This window comes from Amblyomma mixtum, chromosome 1, assembly GCF_055824585.1.
Source record: "Amblyomma mixtum isolate Tamu chromosome 1, ASM5582458v1, whole genome shotgun sequence".
Lineage (NCBI taxonomy): Eukaryota > Metazoa > Arthropoda > Arachnida > Ixodida > Ixodidae > Amblyomma > Amblyomma mixtum.
The window spans coordinates 188,471,854-188,489,128 of record NC_143012.1 but is presented as its reverse complement, the minus strand read 5'-3'; the positions used below and the strand labels follow the sequence as shown (position 1 = coordinate 188,489,128).

The window sequence follows — 17,275 nt, the reverse complement described above, 5'->3', positions numbered from 1 at the left end:
ACAGATACCCTGCCTGCGTTGTAGTTGCGGATAGCCGATTTGGAATCTGTTATAATCACCCTGACATTCCGTTGAGTTAAAGCCAGCGCAATGGCTACCTCCTCAGCCGCTGTTGCATCTCTCTGTTGGGTGCTGCAGCACGAGACTCGGACTCCGCCCTCCCTGGTCGCTAGGGCTACGAAACCCGTTCTGCCTTCATATTCCGCCGCGTCCGTGTAAACCACGTCCTGTCTATTGGCTAATTTTTTCTGCAGAGCTTTCGCTCTGTCCTTTCGCCTGTCCTTTCGCCTACCGGATGCATATTCCTTGGGAGTGGTGGGATTCTGATTTTGTTCCTTATGTCTGTTGTGATATTCTCCGTGTGTTTGAGCCGCGCTCGAGGTTCGAAGCCTAGCTTTTCTAGTATTTTTAGCCCCGAATGGCTGCGTAGGAGTCGTTGTTGTTGCGCTACTCTGGTAGCCTCAATGAGCTCGTCTAGTGTGTTTGAAATCCCCATGCTCAGAATTTTCTGGGTGGATGTGTACGGGGGGAGGCCCAGAGCGGTTTTGACGCCTTTCCTAATTAGGATTTAAATCTTGTTTTTTTCTGCTTTGTCTAGACGTAGGTATGGTGCCACGTATGTGATTCTGCTGATTACAAATGATTGAACTAGTCTTAAGAGGTTCGTCTCCTTCATTCCCGCGTGTTTATTTGCTATTCTTTTGAGTAGCCTACACGTCTGGCTTACACTCGATTCGAGTTTTCGTATCGTTTCGGTGTTCTTACCGTTTGTCTTTATCCTAAGACCCAGTACTCTAATCATCTCCACTGAGGGTATTTTGTCCCCGTTTACCGTTAGCGTTATCCCATGTTCATGGGGCTTTCTTTGTCTCTTTTGTGGGCCGAGGAAGAGCGCTTCCGATTTCTCGGCAGAACATTTGAGTCCTACTTGTTTTAGGTACGACTCAATTTCCTCGATCGCTCTTTGGAGGGTACCTTCGATGTGCGCGTCACTGCCTCTGGTAACCCAGAGGGTGAGATCGTCCGCGTATATTGTGTAGTTGAGCCCTTCTATACACGCCAATTTCTGTTTTAAGCCAATCATTGCAATGTTGAAGAGTGTTGGTGATAGGACCGAGCCTTGGGGAGTACCTTTGTTGCCCAGCCTTATGCCTTTCTCTTCTCTTCCCTCCTAGGCTGATAGTAACTGTTCTATTTGAAAGAAAGTCCTTCACGTAGTTGTATACCTTTCCCCCTACATTTAGTGTTTCTAAGCGTTCTAGTATGGCTGCGTGGTCAACGTTGTCAAAAGCTTTGGCCACGTCAAAGCCGGCTATTACTCTGGTATCAGCTGTTTCGTTGTCTAGCACTTGTTCTTTAAGTTGAAGCATAACATCGCATGCAGAAAGATGTGTCCTGAATCCGATCATCGTGTCAGGGTAAAGCTTTTGTTCTTCTAGGAATCTCTTTAGCCTCGTTTGAATAACGTGCTCCATTAGCTTACCTACACATGAGGTAAGCGAAATGGGCCTCAGGTTTTCGAGACTTAGTTTCTTACCTGGTTTTGGAATAAGGACTAGGTTGGCCTCTTTCCACGAAGGTGGGATTCGGCCCTTGTCCCAACATTCCTGCATGTACGCTGTTAGGTTTCTAATTGATGCGTCATCCAAATTCCTCAGCATGCGATTGCTGAATTGCTGATTCTGTCTGGACCTGCCGCAGTTTTAGTTCTGAGTATGTTCAACTCCGCCCTTACCTCTCCGATGGTGATGGGCCCATCTAGAAGAGGATTCTCTGCGCCCTTGTACTCGGGGAGGGGTGTGGGTGGTGTGCACCTGAAGTACCTGTCCCTCACTTCAGAGATTAGTTGATCGCTAGTGTCTTCGTATTTATATACGAGTTTCTGTAGTTGTTGTCGTGCCTCATACTTTGTCTTGTCCGGATCTAAGAGATGTCTGAGCATTTTCCACGTGTTGGCTTTGCTGATTCTGCGGTCCATCTGCTCGCAGATACTACCCCAGTTTTGTCTGGTTAAGTTCAGCGCGTGCTCCTCGATATCTCTATTCTGCTTGGCTAGGAGCTTACGTATGTTTCTGTTCCCCTTGTTTTGAGCAAGGTTTTCTTCTAGCTGCCTTTTCTTGCGCCACAGGCCTACCATACGCCTGTCTACCTCTTCTTGAGTTTCGTCTGCTGCCACCTCTTCGGTGGCTTCTTTAACTGCTGCGAGAATGTCTGTGCCCCAAGATTCTATGTCCCTGATTGCGTCTCGGGTATGAAGGTTCGCCCTGAATAGATCCCAATTTACCGCTGCGACCTTTTTGGATTTCGGTGTGGGCGGTCCGTCTTCTACCACGATCTCAATAATTTTGTGGTCGCTTCCTAGGTCCTCCCCCGCGTTACACCACCTTGCCATGATTTGGCCTCCGGTGAGTGTTAAGTCAGGTGTAGTGTCCCTACTCACGCTATTGCCCTGTCTTGTTGGTTTGATGGGGTCAGTGATCAAGATGAGCTCATTGTGGAGAATGCTGTCCCAGAGTTCTCTGCCCTTGATTTGCGCATATTTGTATCCCCATGCGGGATGATGAGCGTTAAAGTCCCCGACAATGACGATAGGGTTTTTGCCCGCTATCTGTTTAGTTTTTGCGAATAACCTGTCGAAGCCGCAACCCTTTCTCTGTTTCGGAGAGCTGTATACGTTTAAGACGAATAGGCTTTTCTCTTTCCGCTTACGCGGTATCATTTCGATTAGAGTGTGATCTAATTGGACGTGACCTGTCTCGTGCTGCAGCGCGGTAACGTTGCGTTTGACAAGGGTGGCAACCTGCGTGTTGTCCCCTCGGCCCGGGTACGATTTGTAACCGGGCAGCTCCGCGTTTTTCCCGCACTCTTGTAAAGCTATCATTTCGGGTTTGTCTCCGTTTGCAAGGAACGATTGTAAAACGGCCCGTTTACGCAGAAAGCCCCTACAGTTCCACTGCCAGATAGTATTATTGTTCTTTGGCCAAGGCATTTTTGGTTGCTTGGAATTCCGCGTATATCCATTGGTCCCTTTTCTCAAATTCCGCCGTGAGAGCAGCGTCTCGCTTTGCAAATTCTACTCTGATCGTTTATGTGACTTGTTTCATGAATTGCATTAGTGTTCCGTTCAGTAGTTTCATGTCCTGTTGTTGTTTGTCGTTTAGTTGTTCGAATTTCGTCTCAAGATCCGACTCTTTGCTACGTTTCTTTTTAGAGCGCAGCTCTTTGGCGTCCGTTCCTGGGTTTCGCGTCGTCGTCGGCCTCGTAACCAGCTCCGCCCCCAATGTCACGCTTTTCAATTGGTCGAAATGCTCGTGACGTCACAGTGCGCGAATTTCAAATGGGGCCAATTGTACTTTGGCTAGTAACCATGCAACCAATCAAAGGGATCGTATAGTGATGCTGCAACTAAGTTGGACTGAGTTTAGTTAATTGCTTAATTAATCAATTAGCCTAACTAATATAGAGGAGAATGAAGAGGTCAGAAGAAAAGAAAAGAAAGACGCGCGCCGCAGCGACAACAGCGTCCGCGGAAGGAGACGCTGCTGAAAAAAACAAATAAGTACGAAGCCGCGTTCCCTCCACCACCACGCACTTCCCCACTCAGTAAGACGTTGCTCGTTTCATATACGTTGTGTCGAACATCCTAGACAGTTCCAACAATTTACAGGTTAATGACAGAACACTATGGATAGAAATACAAGAATATAAATTTGAAATAGCCTAATTAACCTTTCTAGTTAGACCGCATAAATCAATAAAACCGAGAACGAAATTGGTCGAGTTGGGGAATCGAACCAGGGTCTCCGGAGTGCGATACGAGCACGCTAGCCACTCCGTAATGCCAGCTGAATGGTTTGGAATGAACAAAGGCGCGTCTAGCTAATACGGCGTCTTCGTTCACTCCCATCTTCCCCCTTTCCCTTACGGCGAGGTGCAGGTGTCCACCCAGATATGCGAGAGAGATACATTTCCTTTCCTCAAAAAATAAATTTACCGTCCAGCAAGGCGTACAGCCGAATTGGCGATGGCGTTCTGTGGACTCCCTGGCAGCGTTGCAAGACGCTGTCGCGTTCCACTCTTACAGGCGAAGCTTAACATGTTAACCACACATCAGTAACACATGCAGACAGCCAATGGACGCGTCATTCGCTGGCAGCACTTGATTCATCATTCGACCACAAAGCTTCCTTCATGACTGTCAAGAACTGTTAGTGGAGTCTTTGTTAAAGGAATACGTGTGAAAAATAAAAAAAAATTCTGTGATAGCGCATACATGTGTTGCTCGATTTCTTTGCCTCAATCTATCGAAAAGGTGAAACAGCTTATTTGCTGCGCTCAAATTTCGCATTAGGAAGTAATGTAATCGTCGGTAATTTTTTTTGAAGGGGGTTTTTCAACCTTCGCTGTCTCTACCTCTTTATCCTGCTCCACTTGCATAGGCGCCATTGCCTTTTCCTGTTGCGGTTTGTTTTCCGCGGGTTGTTTAGCTGTCGTTTCTAGCATTTTAATCCGCTCTTCTTGCTTCTTGATATAATCAGTTAAAGTCTTAATCTGATCTGGCTGCTGTTTAATAAGTTCTTTTAATTCTTTAACTGTCTCGGAGTCCTGGGAAACTTTAGCTGGCCAGCTCACCTTTGCAGCTTGCTCCTTGCGTGGCTGTTGCTGTCCGGTTTGTAGCCGGGGGAAGGACTCTGACCGAAACCTCGTTCTGCTGCCGGATCTATTACGGGAGCGGCTGTTCTTTCGGTCTTCTTGCTTCGCTTCTTCAGCCTCCTGTTGGCTTCCCATTGGCGTTTCTTGACAATATAAGGGGTGCGAAAGAGATTTTTGCACCTCTTGTCCCCGGTGTAGTGTTCTTTGCCGCATAGTTGGCACTGCGGTGTACATTGGTGCCCCTCGGGTGGCGATGTCATGCCACAGCCGCGGCACTTGGTCACCTCACTGTCGCAGACGTCCGAGCGGTAGCCAAGTCCTCCGCACTTGTAACAGACCTCATAGCGTTTCTTGTATAGAAAGCACTTGAAAGTGATTCTGCTCAAGACTACTCTGCGTGGTACTTTCTCTTCTTCGAAGGTGATTAGGAAAGATTTGGTCTTCCCCATTCTTCGTGCATCTATGACTAAAGGGTTGAATCCGTTAATGTTCAGTCCTTCTAGTACATACTTGTGTGTGTATTCCTCATCGATTCCATGGATGACTCCCCTGCCGCAACTCTCTGGTGCGTTCATGTAGGTGGTCACACCGCGTTCCTTGTCTCCGATCTTGACAGTTTCAATTTTCTCCACCTTCCTCGCGTTTTCGTAGCTAGTTGAGTGGTAGGTAATCGTTCCTTGCTTGGCGTTTATAGCTAGTCTGTCCTTCAGTGCCTCCTCGTCCTTGATTCCGGCTTTCTCCCTGATGGCCGCCGCAATTCTCATCTCGGTGGTGCTCTTCAGCATTGTAAGTCCTTCTTTGGGACGCAGAACTACTTTCCATCCGGTCGCTGGAAGTCTCGGGAGGTCTGAGGCTATTGAACGTTTAGCGAGTTTCCGTCCCGCCTCTCTGTAGGCTCTCGTGTCGCTGCCGTCGGTCGTCGCAACAGTGGCGGCGTTCGCTGCCGCCGCGTCTCCGGCACCATGTTGGCGTCCTAGGTGGCGTTCGTCGTTCTCCAATTTTTCCGCTCGCTTCTTCAGTCTCATAATCCATTCCTCTTTTTCTTTTTCTTTGGGGTCGATGTCGGTTCCCACCACCGTCACTTCCATCGTCATCGTGGAGCCGGGCGTGGTCGGCGATGGCGGGAGCTCGCCGGTCGCCGCCTTCCCGGTCGAAGTAGGCCTATCGTGGCGTGTAGCGCTGGCGAACTTGGAACGACGATACAGTCTTTAAAGATGCACTTGCAGGCACAAATGTGGTATCCTCGGGTTGCTTGCACCTTAGGAAACAGGTTTCAAAGACATTCACGATCAACGTAGGAAAAAATCCGCCATGAAATCACTGATTTCGCGGAGCCGACGTGAACGCGTCCGTACTCCTCGACGCCCCCTGGCGGACTCCAACTAAGATGAAAAGGACCTTTCTTTCTTCTGCTACAAAATATGTGTAGATAAGTGATACGTTTCATAATTCATGTCAGTTTATAAGCAATAGAGATAGCATGCGATAATTCAGACTTAGCGTTTCACCTTCCCATGAAGGTGTAAAATGCCTTAAAATTCAGGAGGGCACTTTGTTGACCTAAAGTGCGGTGAGGCGAAAGCCTTAAACGCGGTGTTGCTGCTTGTGTCAGTGATGCGTTGTTAAGATGTTAGGCTTCGCCTCTAAAAGTGAAACGCGACAGCGTCTTGAAACGCTGCCAGGGAGTCCATAGAACGCCATCGCCCGTTCGGTTGTACGCCTTGCTCGTCGGTAAATTGGTTTTTGAGGAAAGGAAACGTATCTGTCTCGCATATCTGGGTGGACACCTAAACCTCACCGTAACGGGAAGGGAGGAAGATGGGAGTGAACAAAGACACCGTACTCACTAGACGCGCCTTTGTTCATTCCAAACCATCGAGTTTTTTGTGTGTGTGTGTATGTGTGTGTCTGTGTACACACACATATGTATATATACGCTTTCTCTACAAAACCATGTAAATAAATACCATGTAAGAAAGAAAAAGGGCTGGCATGGCGGAATGGTTACCATGTTCGTCTCGCAGTCCGGAGACCGGGGTTCGACTCCCGAACTGGCCAGTTTCCTACTCGGTTTTATTTATTTATCTGTCCTGACTAGAAGGGTTAATTAGGCTAATTCGGTAATTAACCAATTAAATAATTTCAGTCCCACTTACATGGAGCATCACTATACGATCCCTTTAATTGGTTGCATGGTTACTAGCCAAAGTAGCCAAAGTGCCGCCGCGGTGGCTCAGCGGTTATGGTGCTCGGCTGCTGGCCCAAAAGACGCGGGTTCGATCCCGGCCGCGGCGGCTAGAATTTCTTTGGAGGAGAAATTCTAGAGGCCCGTGTACTGTGCGATGTCAGTGCACGTTAAAGAACCCCAGGTGGTCGAAATTTCCGGAGCCCTCCACTACGGCGTCTCTCATAGCCTTAGTCGCTTTGGGACGTTAAACCCCATAAACCAAACCAAACCAAACCAAACCAAAGTACAATTGGCCCCGTTTGAAATTTGCGCACTGTGACGTCACGACCGTTTCGACCAATTCAAAAGCGTGACATTTCTGTCGACAACTCCTGCTTACAACGATGAGGCACTGAAGGCTTTCGGCATAAAATTTCGATTCTTCTGGGTCTGCTGGACAATTTCCTGGTGCTATCTTCTGTAGATGTGCCAGTTCCGCCAATGGCACGTGCGTCTGCTGGACAATTTCCTGGTGCTATCAGCTATGTAATACTTGTAAAAAGTGCCATCGGGTTTTGACCGGACCATTGCCTCTCAGGAGAAAGTGAAGGGCGTATTCTTGCCTTAGTTGGGGGGCTCTTTGGAACACGGTGCAGGGGATTCCACATTCCTTCATGACTGCCATTGAAACACTCTTCACTTGAACATTATGCCCATCCCTCATGTAATACCCCACACCAAGGGGCATTTGAGGTACTACTAATAAATAAATAAATAAATTACGCCGAGACGAGAAGTAAAAATGAGATGTTATGCCTTGCCACTACTACCAATTTTACGCCACAGCTGGGGGGGTGTCGTGTAGTCGCAGCTGCGATGACTAGTTTCACACAAGCGCACTCGTCATCGAAGCAGAAAAGAGTAGGAAGGGAGTAAGTTGTCCTCCAGCGCACTGAGAAGAGTGCGCTAGAGGACAAATTACTCTCTTATTACTCCCATATAGGCGTATTCGTGTTTAAACTGCCCGCTTCTAGAGCGACGGTGCTGATGGTGATGTTGGCCATCAGTAAAATACTCCGCCACGTGGCAGCACACACAGAGTATATCTTTTTAATCTTCAGGACCAGTTGTTCAGCGGAGTGCTAGGTGGGCTTTTTGGGTCTAACTGAAACACAGGGGAAATTAGAGCGCCGCGAAGCTACTATGTACTCGTTTTTGAAAGGGAACGGTGACGCCCATGAACGAGGCAAAGAAAAGGTAGCAAACGACTGCACTTAACTGCGACCAAAACACTCTTTTGAGTGCGTGGTTTGCCAATGCGCAGTGAAGTTATGCAAAGTCATATAGGAAAGGTGACGTGTTGAAGGAAAGAAAAGTGCAAGATATGAATTAAATGCCTTCAGAAAAGCCTCTTTTTCAGCTACCGTGACAGAGCGTCCGCCATGAATCCACTACTAACATGCGGATGAGGTTACAGCGGAAGATTGTTTGGACAGGCATGCACTTATGCAATATTCATTTTTTAGCGACGAGTAGCCCTGCTATTTGTCCTTAACTGCTTCCTGTGCCAATTTACACGGAGTCCAGAGAGGCACAAAGCAGACCAGAGAGTTACCTGGGCTAGTAAATAAGTGCAAGGTTTTAAAAATCGGATGAAATAGCGCTGTGCATTTCGCCGGTCTGTCACGCCCGTTTTTCAAGATTATCTCGCACACTTTGCCAGAACGGGATTGTCTATCGTGGACTTTCTCAAGTGGTTCTTGGCCACAACCGTGAATACTGTGCCCCTGCACGCGTCCACTACTGCACTTAGTGCGAGATTGCCATGGAAGATGTTACGGTGGATGTTGACAAGACCTAGCCATGTTGGCTTCAAACTAGCTGCACCCAATGTTATAGGCGTTATTGTTTGAATTATGTTGGTATGGAGATCGGACCAATCTAGGAATGTCTAGGACCAATCTAGGTCCTCGGTTGAATATCGCAGTCTTGAAACAGTGCACAATAAAAATTTTAGAAACAAATGTGGCGAAGCGCTTCATCTAAAAAGACATAAAAGATATCCTGTAGTATTTCCGGTATCAGAAAGATGCTGCAGTTCTCACGCTAATGAATTCGGCCTGTGTAGCAACCCTGAAACGCTTGATATACGTGCAAGAAAATTGTTTTCCGGCCCAAACCTGACACATGTATTCCTAGTCCAAAATCATCATCAGCAGCAGCATCAACCTCACTATGCCCACTGCAGGGCAAATGCCTCTCCCATGTCTCCAATTAACCCTGTCTTTCGCCAGCCGCCGCCACCATATTCCCGCAACTTTCTTAATCTCATCCGCCCACCTAATTTTCTGCCGTCCCCTGCTACGTTTGCCTTCTCTTGGAATCCACTCCATTACCCTTAAGGACCATCGGTTATCTTGCCTTTGCATTTTATGCCCAAAATGCCTTTTCCCAATTAGCTATGAATGCCGGGGCGAGCAACCGAACTTTTCCTTTGAGTGGAAGCTATTTTTGTTGGAGTGCGTGCAGAGCGGAGGTGTATTTTTTCTATCAGTACGCGGCGTATACTCCTTCAGAAAAATTGAGCTGCAATGGGCCGCAAAATATTGTCGCAAACTGGGCGTGTCCGTTAACCACGCGTCGGTTTGGCCCGCACAGGAGCTGCAGAAGAGTCGCCAGCTGGAGGAGTCCATGCGCAAGCTGGACATCGAGATGAAACGCACAGACGAGCTGCTCTACCAGATGATCCCCAAGACGGTGGCCGACCAGCTGCGAAGCGGAGAGACCTCGGTCAACACCTGCCAGGTGGGACTATAGGGCCTCCGGTGGCCCCCCCCTTAAAAAATTCTTTTAGACAGTCTATAGACTGTCTACAACATTTTATTATGCCTCGATCTATACTTTGTCTATAGACTATAGACTATTGTCTATAGACTATAGACAGATTGTCTATAGACTGTAGTCTATAAAATCTTTAGACTTTCTCTAAACAAACCTTAGAAAACTGTCTGTAGGCAATACAAATGCTATAGACAGTCCATAGACAATCTATAGATTTATGTCCATGCATTTTTAGATAGTCAAAGTATAGATCATTTTATTATGCCTCGATCTATACTTTGTTACTCAATTTGGAACTCAATTTAGAAGAATACTTACCACTCTGATTACATAATGATCGGTTTTGTATTTTATTGCAGTGTTGTGTTCTCCACGTACTAGTATTGTTCTTAAACTATTTTATTAATCTGTTCCGTGTTAATTTTGCTCACTTCTTTTTATCCTGCCTCAGTTTGTTCTATAGTTTTGTATGAATTGTGCTTTGTTTACTTTTCTTGTTATCAACTGCCCTTCCCCTCTGAAATGCATTCTGTACCCTGAGGGTATCACAAATAAATAAATAAATAAATATAGACAGATTGTCTATAGACTGTAGTCTATAAAATCTATAGGCTTTCTATAAACAAACCTTAGAGAACTGTCTGTATGCAATACAAATGCTATAGACAGTCCATAGACAATCTATAGATTTATGTCCATGCATTTTAGATAGACCAAGTATAGATCATTTTATTATGCCTCGATCTATACTTTGTCTATAGACTATAGACTATTGTCTATAGACTATAGACAGATTGTCTATATACTGTAGTCTATAAAATCTATACACTTTCTATAAACAAACCTTAGAGAACTGTCTGTAGGCAATGCAAATGCTATAGACAGTCCATAGACAATCTATATATTTATGCCCATGCATTTTAGTAGTTTTTCTATAGACAGTGTATAGAATATGCATAGACAATAGGAAGGCAATCGGCAATATAGGAAGGCAATACAGTCTATTAGAAGTCTATAGACTGTCTATAGACAAATTATTTAAAAATTAACAAGGCGGGTAGAAACGGACGCTTTTTGCTGGAAGATAGCCATTGCCGTGCAGCGGTGTGACATTATGCGATTCGTCGATATTTCACTCCTGGTAATCATACGTTCATATTTTATTTTCGACCGCCGCACTGCTACGTGTTTCAGTTCATTTGTAACATTCTTATTCTGCAGCTTTATTTAAGCTTTCGTTTATTATCATATGCCATTACGCATGTCGCCTATAGGTGCGCACTCCCTTAGTAAATGCCACAGACTGTTTTTTTTTCTCGATATTAACTACCATCTGAATTCGTTGTCATCTGAATACGTTTTAACCTCATGAGAAGCTAAAAATATTTAATGGGCTCTTTGCGCCCAAAAATTGGAGTCTTAGTGCTCAGCAATGCCCATTAATTGTAATGAAGACTTCAGTGACAGAAACATTGCATGATCAAGCCGTTGTTACATTTAGTTCCCTGGTGGTACATCGCAATGTTAAAAAATGCTGGCGGCAGTATTAACCTTTCGGCATGAGGCCACTTTTGATACAACGTATTTTTGATGCGATTTAATTTTTTGAATTTTATTTAATCAAATTACTAATCCATTCCTTAATGAACTGCAACAGAGTTGTGTTTCTAATTAACACTGTTAAAAGTATAGCTTCAAAGCTGTAACCACCTGCGCATCTTGCGAAAGCAAAACTGGAAGTAATAAAAACCTATTTTTAGCATTACTGGTTCATTTTATTGTTCATTTTTCAGTTCTGACTTACATTTACCGTTTCTTGCCGTCGATGTTTATTTTTGTCCGTATTCATGAGATAAAACACTCATTAACGCGACGCGAGGCATTTTTACAGCGTTGTACGATTTTGTCAGGACACCAACACTAGTTTGTTTCTATTAATGCTGAGCTAGTTGGTCCATGGTCATTGCCGAAAAGACTGCGCGAAGAAGATAGGACAAGAAGAGGCTCAAAGACGCACACACAAAGCGCAGAACATTTCCAAGCGACTTTATTTCGGGAAGGCAGGGGCACTTATAATGATAAGATATATAAGGTTTGTGAAGTTGTATGGTATCTATGATGACATGAGTGAGTTCAACTGAGGTACGCTAGACGTTTTGAAGCACATTTCGTTCAAACCTGGACCGCAAACGCAGAAAGCTTGCCTGACAGGTGACCGACAGCGTTTCTGTAAATGTTTCTTTTCGGTCTACTGACGCCGTTAAAAATACACAAAGAAATAACCTGCCAACAATAAAAAATAAAGAAACAGCAAGAGAAAGGAGAAACAGAGCTACAAATATGATGGTGTTACTGTTCCTGGACATTGGTTTTCGGAGTTTCTAGTTATTTCTAATTGTCTTTCTTGTTTTTCTCAAACCTCAATTTTTTGCTAATGCTTTTCACCAGAGGAGTGCTAATCTTGGTCTTGTACAAGATTTTTATTGAAACTTTTTAGACTTATTTTCTTATATATACTGTATGGCTGTGCAATGCACCACAATAAAAAAAGGTCAAGCAGTTTATTTTATTACTGCTTGATTTTTTCTGCCTGCACGAAAACCGTTGCTTTTGATTCACTCCACTATTTCACAATGACAATTGATGGCATGATAAGTATTTTGGTCCACTGCACAGCTGTTGTCGTTATGTGCATAGCATCAATAGTAATTGGACTTGCGATCAATTAAATTGAAATTATGAGCGCTAGCGTAAGATGCACATTTAGTACTTTTAAAAATAAAAATAAAATAAAAAGCTTGTTCAACAGCTTTACCATTTTGATTAGGCTAGAACAGAGTCTTTCTTAAGGGAGATAACTAATGTTTTCTTTTTGCTCTTTAATTTTTTTCTCGAAAGTGACCTCAAACCATAAAACAAATTTGATCTACAGCTGCTTCGGCCATGCCTCCAATTTAAAAAAGTACTTATATCTTCTGCCATTGTCTTAAAGCTGACACGTCCGCTAAAACCTAAGTGAATTGGACCGCACCGAGACTTCTGATGTCGCTGAAGTACTGCCGATGTTCGAGCCTCTCGGGTGGTCATTTCTCATGGAGCACAAGAGAGGTCATCTTTTGGCTTTTTTTTTGTTCGCAATCTTAAAGGGAAAGTGAATCCGAAGCTCCTGATAGCCGGATCTGGTCTTTCATTTACAAAAAAAAGAATAATTAATCATTGAACGCAGCCAAAGGGTTATGAGGTCAGTCTCGAATTTAGGGCACTCGGTGTCGGAGAGATCGGCGTAAGGAACAAGGCGAAGGAAGATGTGGGTCCCCACTAAGAATAGTATGAATAAATTGTTCGGCACGGAAGAGAGCTTTAAGCACTTATAATAATACACATTTAACGAGCAAATGGAGCGCGGCTTGACAGACTCCTGGCTAAAACATTGCCGGGAGATTTAAACATTCATTGACGGAGTACTATGACACCGCGACGAAGCATAAATATGAGACTACTCCTTATACGTGGATTGAGCTTATTTATGGCCCCTGACTTAAGGAAAGGGTGAAGTAATCAGAAGATGGGCTTATCTGGAAGTGTGCTTACCTTGATATGCTTGTCTTGAAGTGTGGCTTTCACCGGCTAAGGAGCTGAGGTCTGTACCTTTCCGCTTTCGGCCGGATTGTTACTGCATGTGGAGGCCGTAAAATTTCCGGAGGGCGCTTAAAGGTGCAGTGAAGAGAAATCTGAACTCGACTTTTTGCCGCGGCAACTCAATCTGCACGTTCCGAGCATTCTTAGAAACTTCGATTTATTGCCCTGTGTGGTCGATTTCACTAATTAAATCGAATTAATGTCCGGTTCCCGCTTTTTTTGAATTCTCCCCCGTACGGTGGGCGGAGTCCTTCAACGCGCGGTGTGCCTTTCACCCAGTCCCATGGCGGCTTGCCGCTCTGCCATCGGCGGAGTAATACGTAGTAGTCGGTAGAAGCAAATAGTCCGCGCGTATTTTTATTTCTGCGGGCTTATTTTGCGGCTATATTATCTGCGAATGAAACTATTTGTTCACGGAAACCTAAAAAACAAAATAAAGTGAAAGCAAAGCCTCCACGGAGCTGGCTGAAAGGCACTCCACGCGTTGGTCGACTCCGCCCACCGTACGGGGAGAATCCGAAAAAAAAAGGCGAGAGCCGGACGTTAATTCGATTTAATTAGGGAAATCGGCCACACAAGGCCATAAATCGAAGTTTATAAGAATGCTCAGAACGTGCAGATCGAGTTCCTGTGGCAAAAAGACGAGTTCAGATTCCTCTTCAGTGCATCTGTAAGTCTACTTGCGTGCTGTGAATGCGAAAGCATGTGCGCAGGCCGTTGGGTTGCGGCGATGGCGTGCCTGTGTAATCCAGTGGTCAGCGACGCTGATCTGTTTGCCCCTGCCTGCGTTCGAAACCCACTTCGGTAGACATTTGATTTAAAGATTTTTTTGTTTTGTTTCTTAATGATGTAAACACTACCAATGACGTCATAAGATAACATGTTTTTGCGAACCGTTTGGCGTTGACAACGACAACGCGGAATTTCCCGCCTCATGAACCGTATAATGATTGCGCATTGATAATCTGGAATTTCAGTTGCATACTTTTGTTTTGTTGTAGGATTAAGGCACTGCTAACCTTCTTGCGGACTTCTGGCCTGCACGATAGGGTGTGACTTCACCGAATGCTGACTTTTTAGAGTGTCTTCAATTTTCTGTTACTGCCCTTTCTCTTTCTTTTTTTTTATCCCCTCACCCCATTCCCCCCGTGTAGTGTAGCAAACCAATTGTTATTCAGGTTAATCTCCTTGCCTTTCCTCTTCTACCTCCTCCTCCTTCTAGGAATAGGTCAGACTAACGAACAAAAAAGAACACTTAGTAAGACTGACGCAGCTGGCGCCGCTGGTGACGTCATTTTCCTGGTACGCACCAGTGACGTGCAGAGCGGCGTCGTACTTTCTGAGTTGGAACAGCCGTGGGAAGCTTCCGACACCATTTCCTCTCAGTTCATTGCCGCAGTCCTTCAAGCAGAACTGACAGGCAAAGAAACAGTGTTGTAAATGCTTAAAGGCTTCAAGCAAAACCTTCTCGGCACCGATGGCAACAAAGGCACCTTTGAACGTGGAAACAGCGCTCAGGATCTGGAGGCGCCTGCACGTCGGGAAGCTGCAGCGTTCCGCCGGTTGGCCCACCGCTCTGTTGACGCACTTAAAGCGACCGCAGCCTGACCCGTCGCGAGCCACGTCTGAAGTGGTCGCGTGGGGACACCGGAAGAGGGCAGCGGCGTCGCGCGCACGGTCGGGGGCTTTTAAGCCATAGGCACGCTGTCCTTTCGGTGGCAGTTTAATGCGCCAGTGGCAGACTTTGCCATAGGCGGGTATACGCGACCTTGCGTGGAGAGTTCAATATCGCGGCCAAGTCCAGCCAGGCAACTTTGCGTATTTGAGGCGTGGGCGTCTTCGATTGCACACCGTCGCGGCCGACGCTGTATTCTGGCGTGCGCTCCACTTCTTACATCGTTCTCCTCGATGAAAGGTTTCCTCTTGCCTAAGTGGCTACTGGCATGGCGCTAGCTCCCCGGCCGACATTTCTCTGCTCGCAGATATCGGATAAGCTGTGGTACGAACTTGTTATTGGGGGACCGTCTATTGTAATGGTGTTAAGAGGTTGCCAGAATCGCGACCAATACCGGAAGCGTGGTGGGCTTCCAATGGTGAAAAGCAATGAGATTGCTAAACCAGCTTACTTTGCCATGGCAGCACTTCCTTCCCCTCGTGTACTTTTTATTTTTAATGCTATTTTGCCTGTATACGTCCGCGCATTAATGCAATGTTCAATGGAACTAAGCAAGACGCGGTCCGGATATGTGAGATGGATAGAATGGAAGTCTGTAATCGCAATAAGACCAGAAAAGCAATATTACTCAATGTATGCAACATTATTTTCAACATAACTGTGCGTTGCGACTAGTCCATACACTAAAACTGTGCACCTAAGCTACAGGCGAAGGAAGCCTGTCATCATGCTTCCAAAGAATGTGTGACATTTAGCCCATGCACTATAGTAGACTTCCTGTAATACTTCGTGAAGGTGTAGCCCCCCCCCCCCCCCCCCCCCCTGCCCCTCGGATGTTTACCTTTTTGTGCGCTTTCTTTGGAGGAGATGCATTGAAAATATGCGCAACTATACTTCAAGGAAGGCAAGCTACTGACATATTGACGGCTGCCGATGACGGAACATCATCGTTCGGTTCATGCATTTCGTTGTGGCAGTAGGCGTGAGTAATAGGCTCCTATTTATACAAACTTCACGATTTTACGAAAACTCTAATGGGCACATTCGACCTTCTGCGTATATATTACTTAGATGAAAGCTTCAGATTGTGATTTCCGCCAAGAATCACGCAGTACATGGAGAGTTTTATTAAACTTCCGCAAACTAAAGCAGGTATTGTTCGACGTCACGCACAACGTCAGGAATATGCGTAAGGTGTCGGTTACGTCTGGAATTTCACATTAAGCTTTTTTTTCTGGGAATCGCATCACGAAATGGCAAGTGACCCGAGGCTGTGCTGAAGGCACGGCCCTGGCTACAAGTGAATTTATTAACGTGGCATTTCGGCCCGAATGAAAAGTAGTAAGCGTTCGCTGGACGTGCTGCCCACTTGGCTCGCACTGCGTATGCAACAGTACTTCAAAGAGCGGAGGAAAAGATGGAAGCTTTTTAGGAATGGAGAAATATACATAACGGAAAAATGGCTTCTTATGAACAGGCCAGCTCTTTGTAGGAGAATAGAAAAGAAAAGCTGTTTCGTTGTCGGATACCTGATACGGAGCTCCGTTGCTCTTCGGTTCATGCGCCTCAATTACACCAGGGCGGACTAGGCTGAAGACTGGAGCTGAATACTAAAGAGCCTAGTAGTGATGTTTCTTCTCACTAGTAGTCACGTTTCTTTTTTCTGATGTTTGCAATTTAACGCAAAAAAAAAAATCTGTTCATTTGAGGAACTGAAATTTTAGAAGTTAAGTGTATGCAGACAGATAAGCAAAAGGAGAGGCTGCCCTTTACCTCCACTCAAGGTTGTTCCGCATGAAGTGCAGAATTGAAATAATTGTGATAAAAACAGAGACTAGCAAAGGATGGAGGAATGAAAGACGCTGCAGAGCGGATTGAAGATTTAAGGATGAAGTACTGACTCTGCGCACGCGAAAAAATATATACATCCAGTGGCCTTAATCAGAAGCTCTTCGAGAGCATTAGCGAGTTGAAACTGATGCCCATGCAAGACTAGTATTAATTATTAAGCTCCCGGTGGGAGGAACAACATGTGAGGGAGCCTGACATGCTAAGGGCATACGAAGGTATCACTTTCAAAAACCTAGTTTCTTATTAGCAGATGAAATTATGTTAGTCACAAGCACATCCATATTCAGAAGAAAGACACCTAAGTATTGATACGATGGTACAAGATGTGTTGGGACGCAAAAAAAAATTTAGGAGAAAATATCAGATAGTTCCCGCGGCAGATAGTTCCCGTGGCAGTGAAACGGCGCAGTTTTATATTTAGTATGGTTAAAAGTCATGAACTGGTTACT

General features: G+C 45.4%; 1 protein-coding gene across 1 annotated transcript in view; it reads left to right on the top strand.

Moving 5' to 3' along the window:
- LOC149370275 (soluble guanylate cyclase 88E-like) overlaps positions 1 to 17,275 on the top strand; it is a 206,263-nt gene that overhangs the window by 156,800 nt on the left and 32,188 nt on the right. Inside the window, exon 9 of the mRNA XM_089561069.1 lies at positions 9,479 to 9,625. Within this exon, the coding sequence (XP_089417195.1) occupies positions 9,479 to 9,625 (147 nt within the window). The remainder of the gene's footprint in view (positions 1 to 9,478; positions 9,626 to 17,275) is intronic.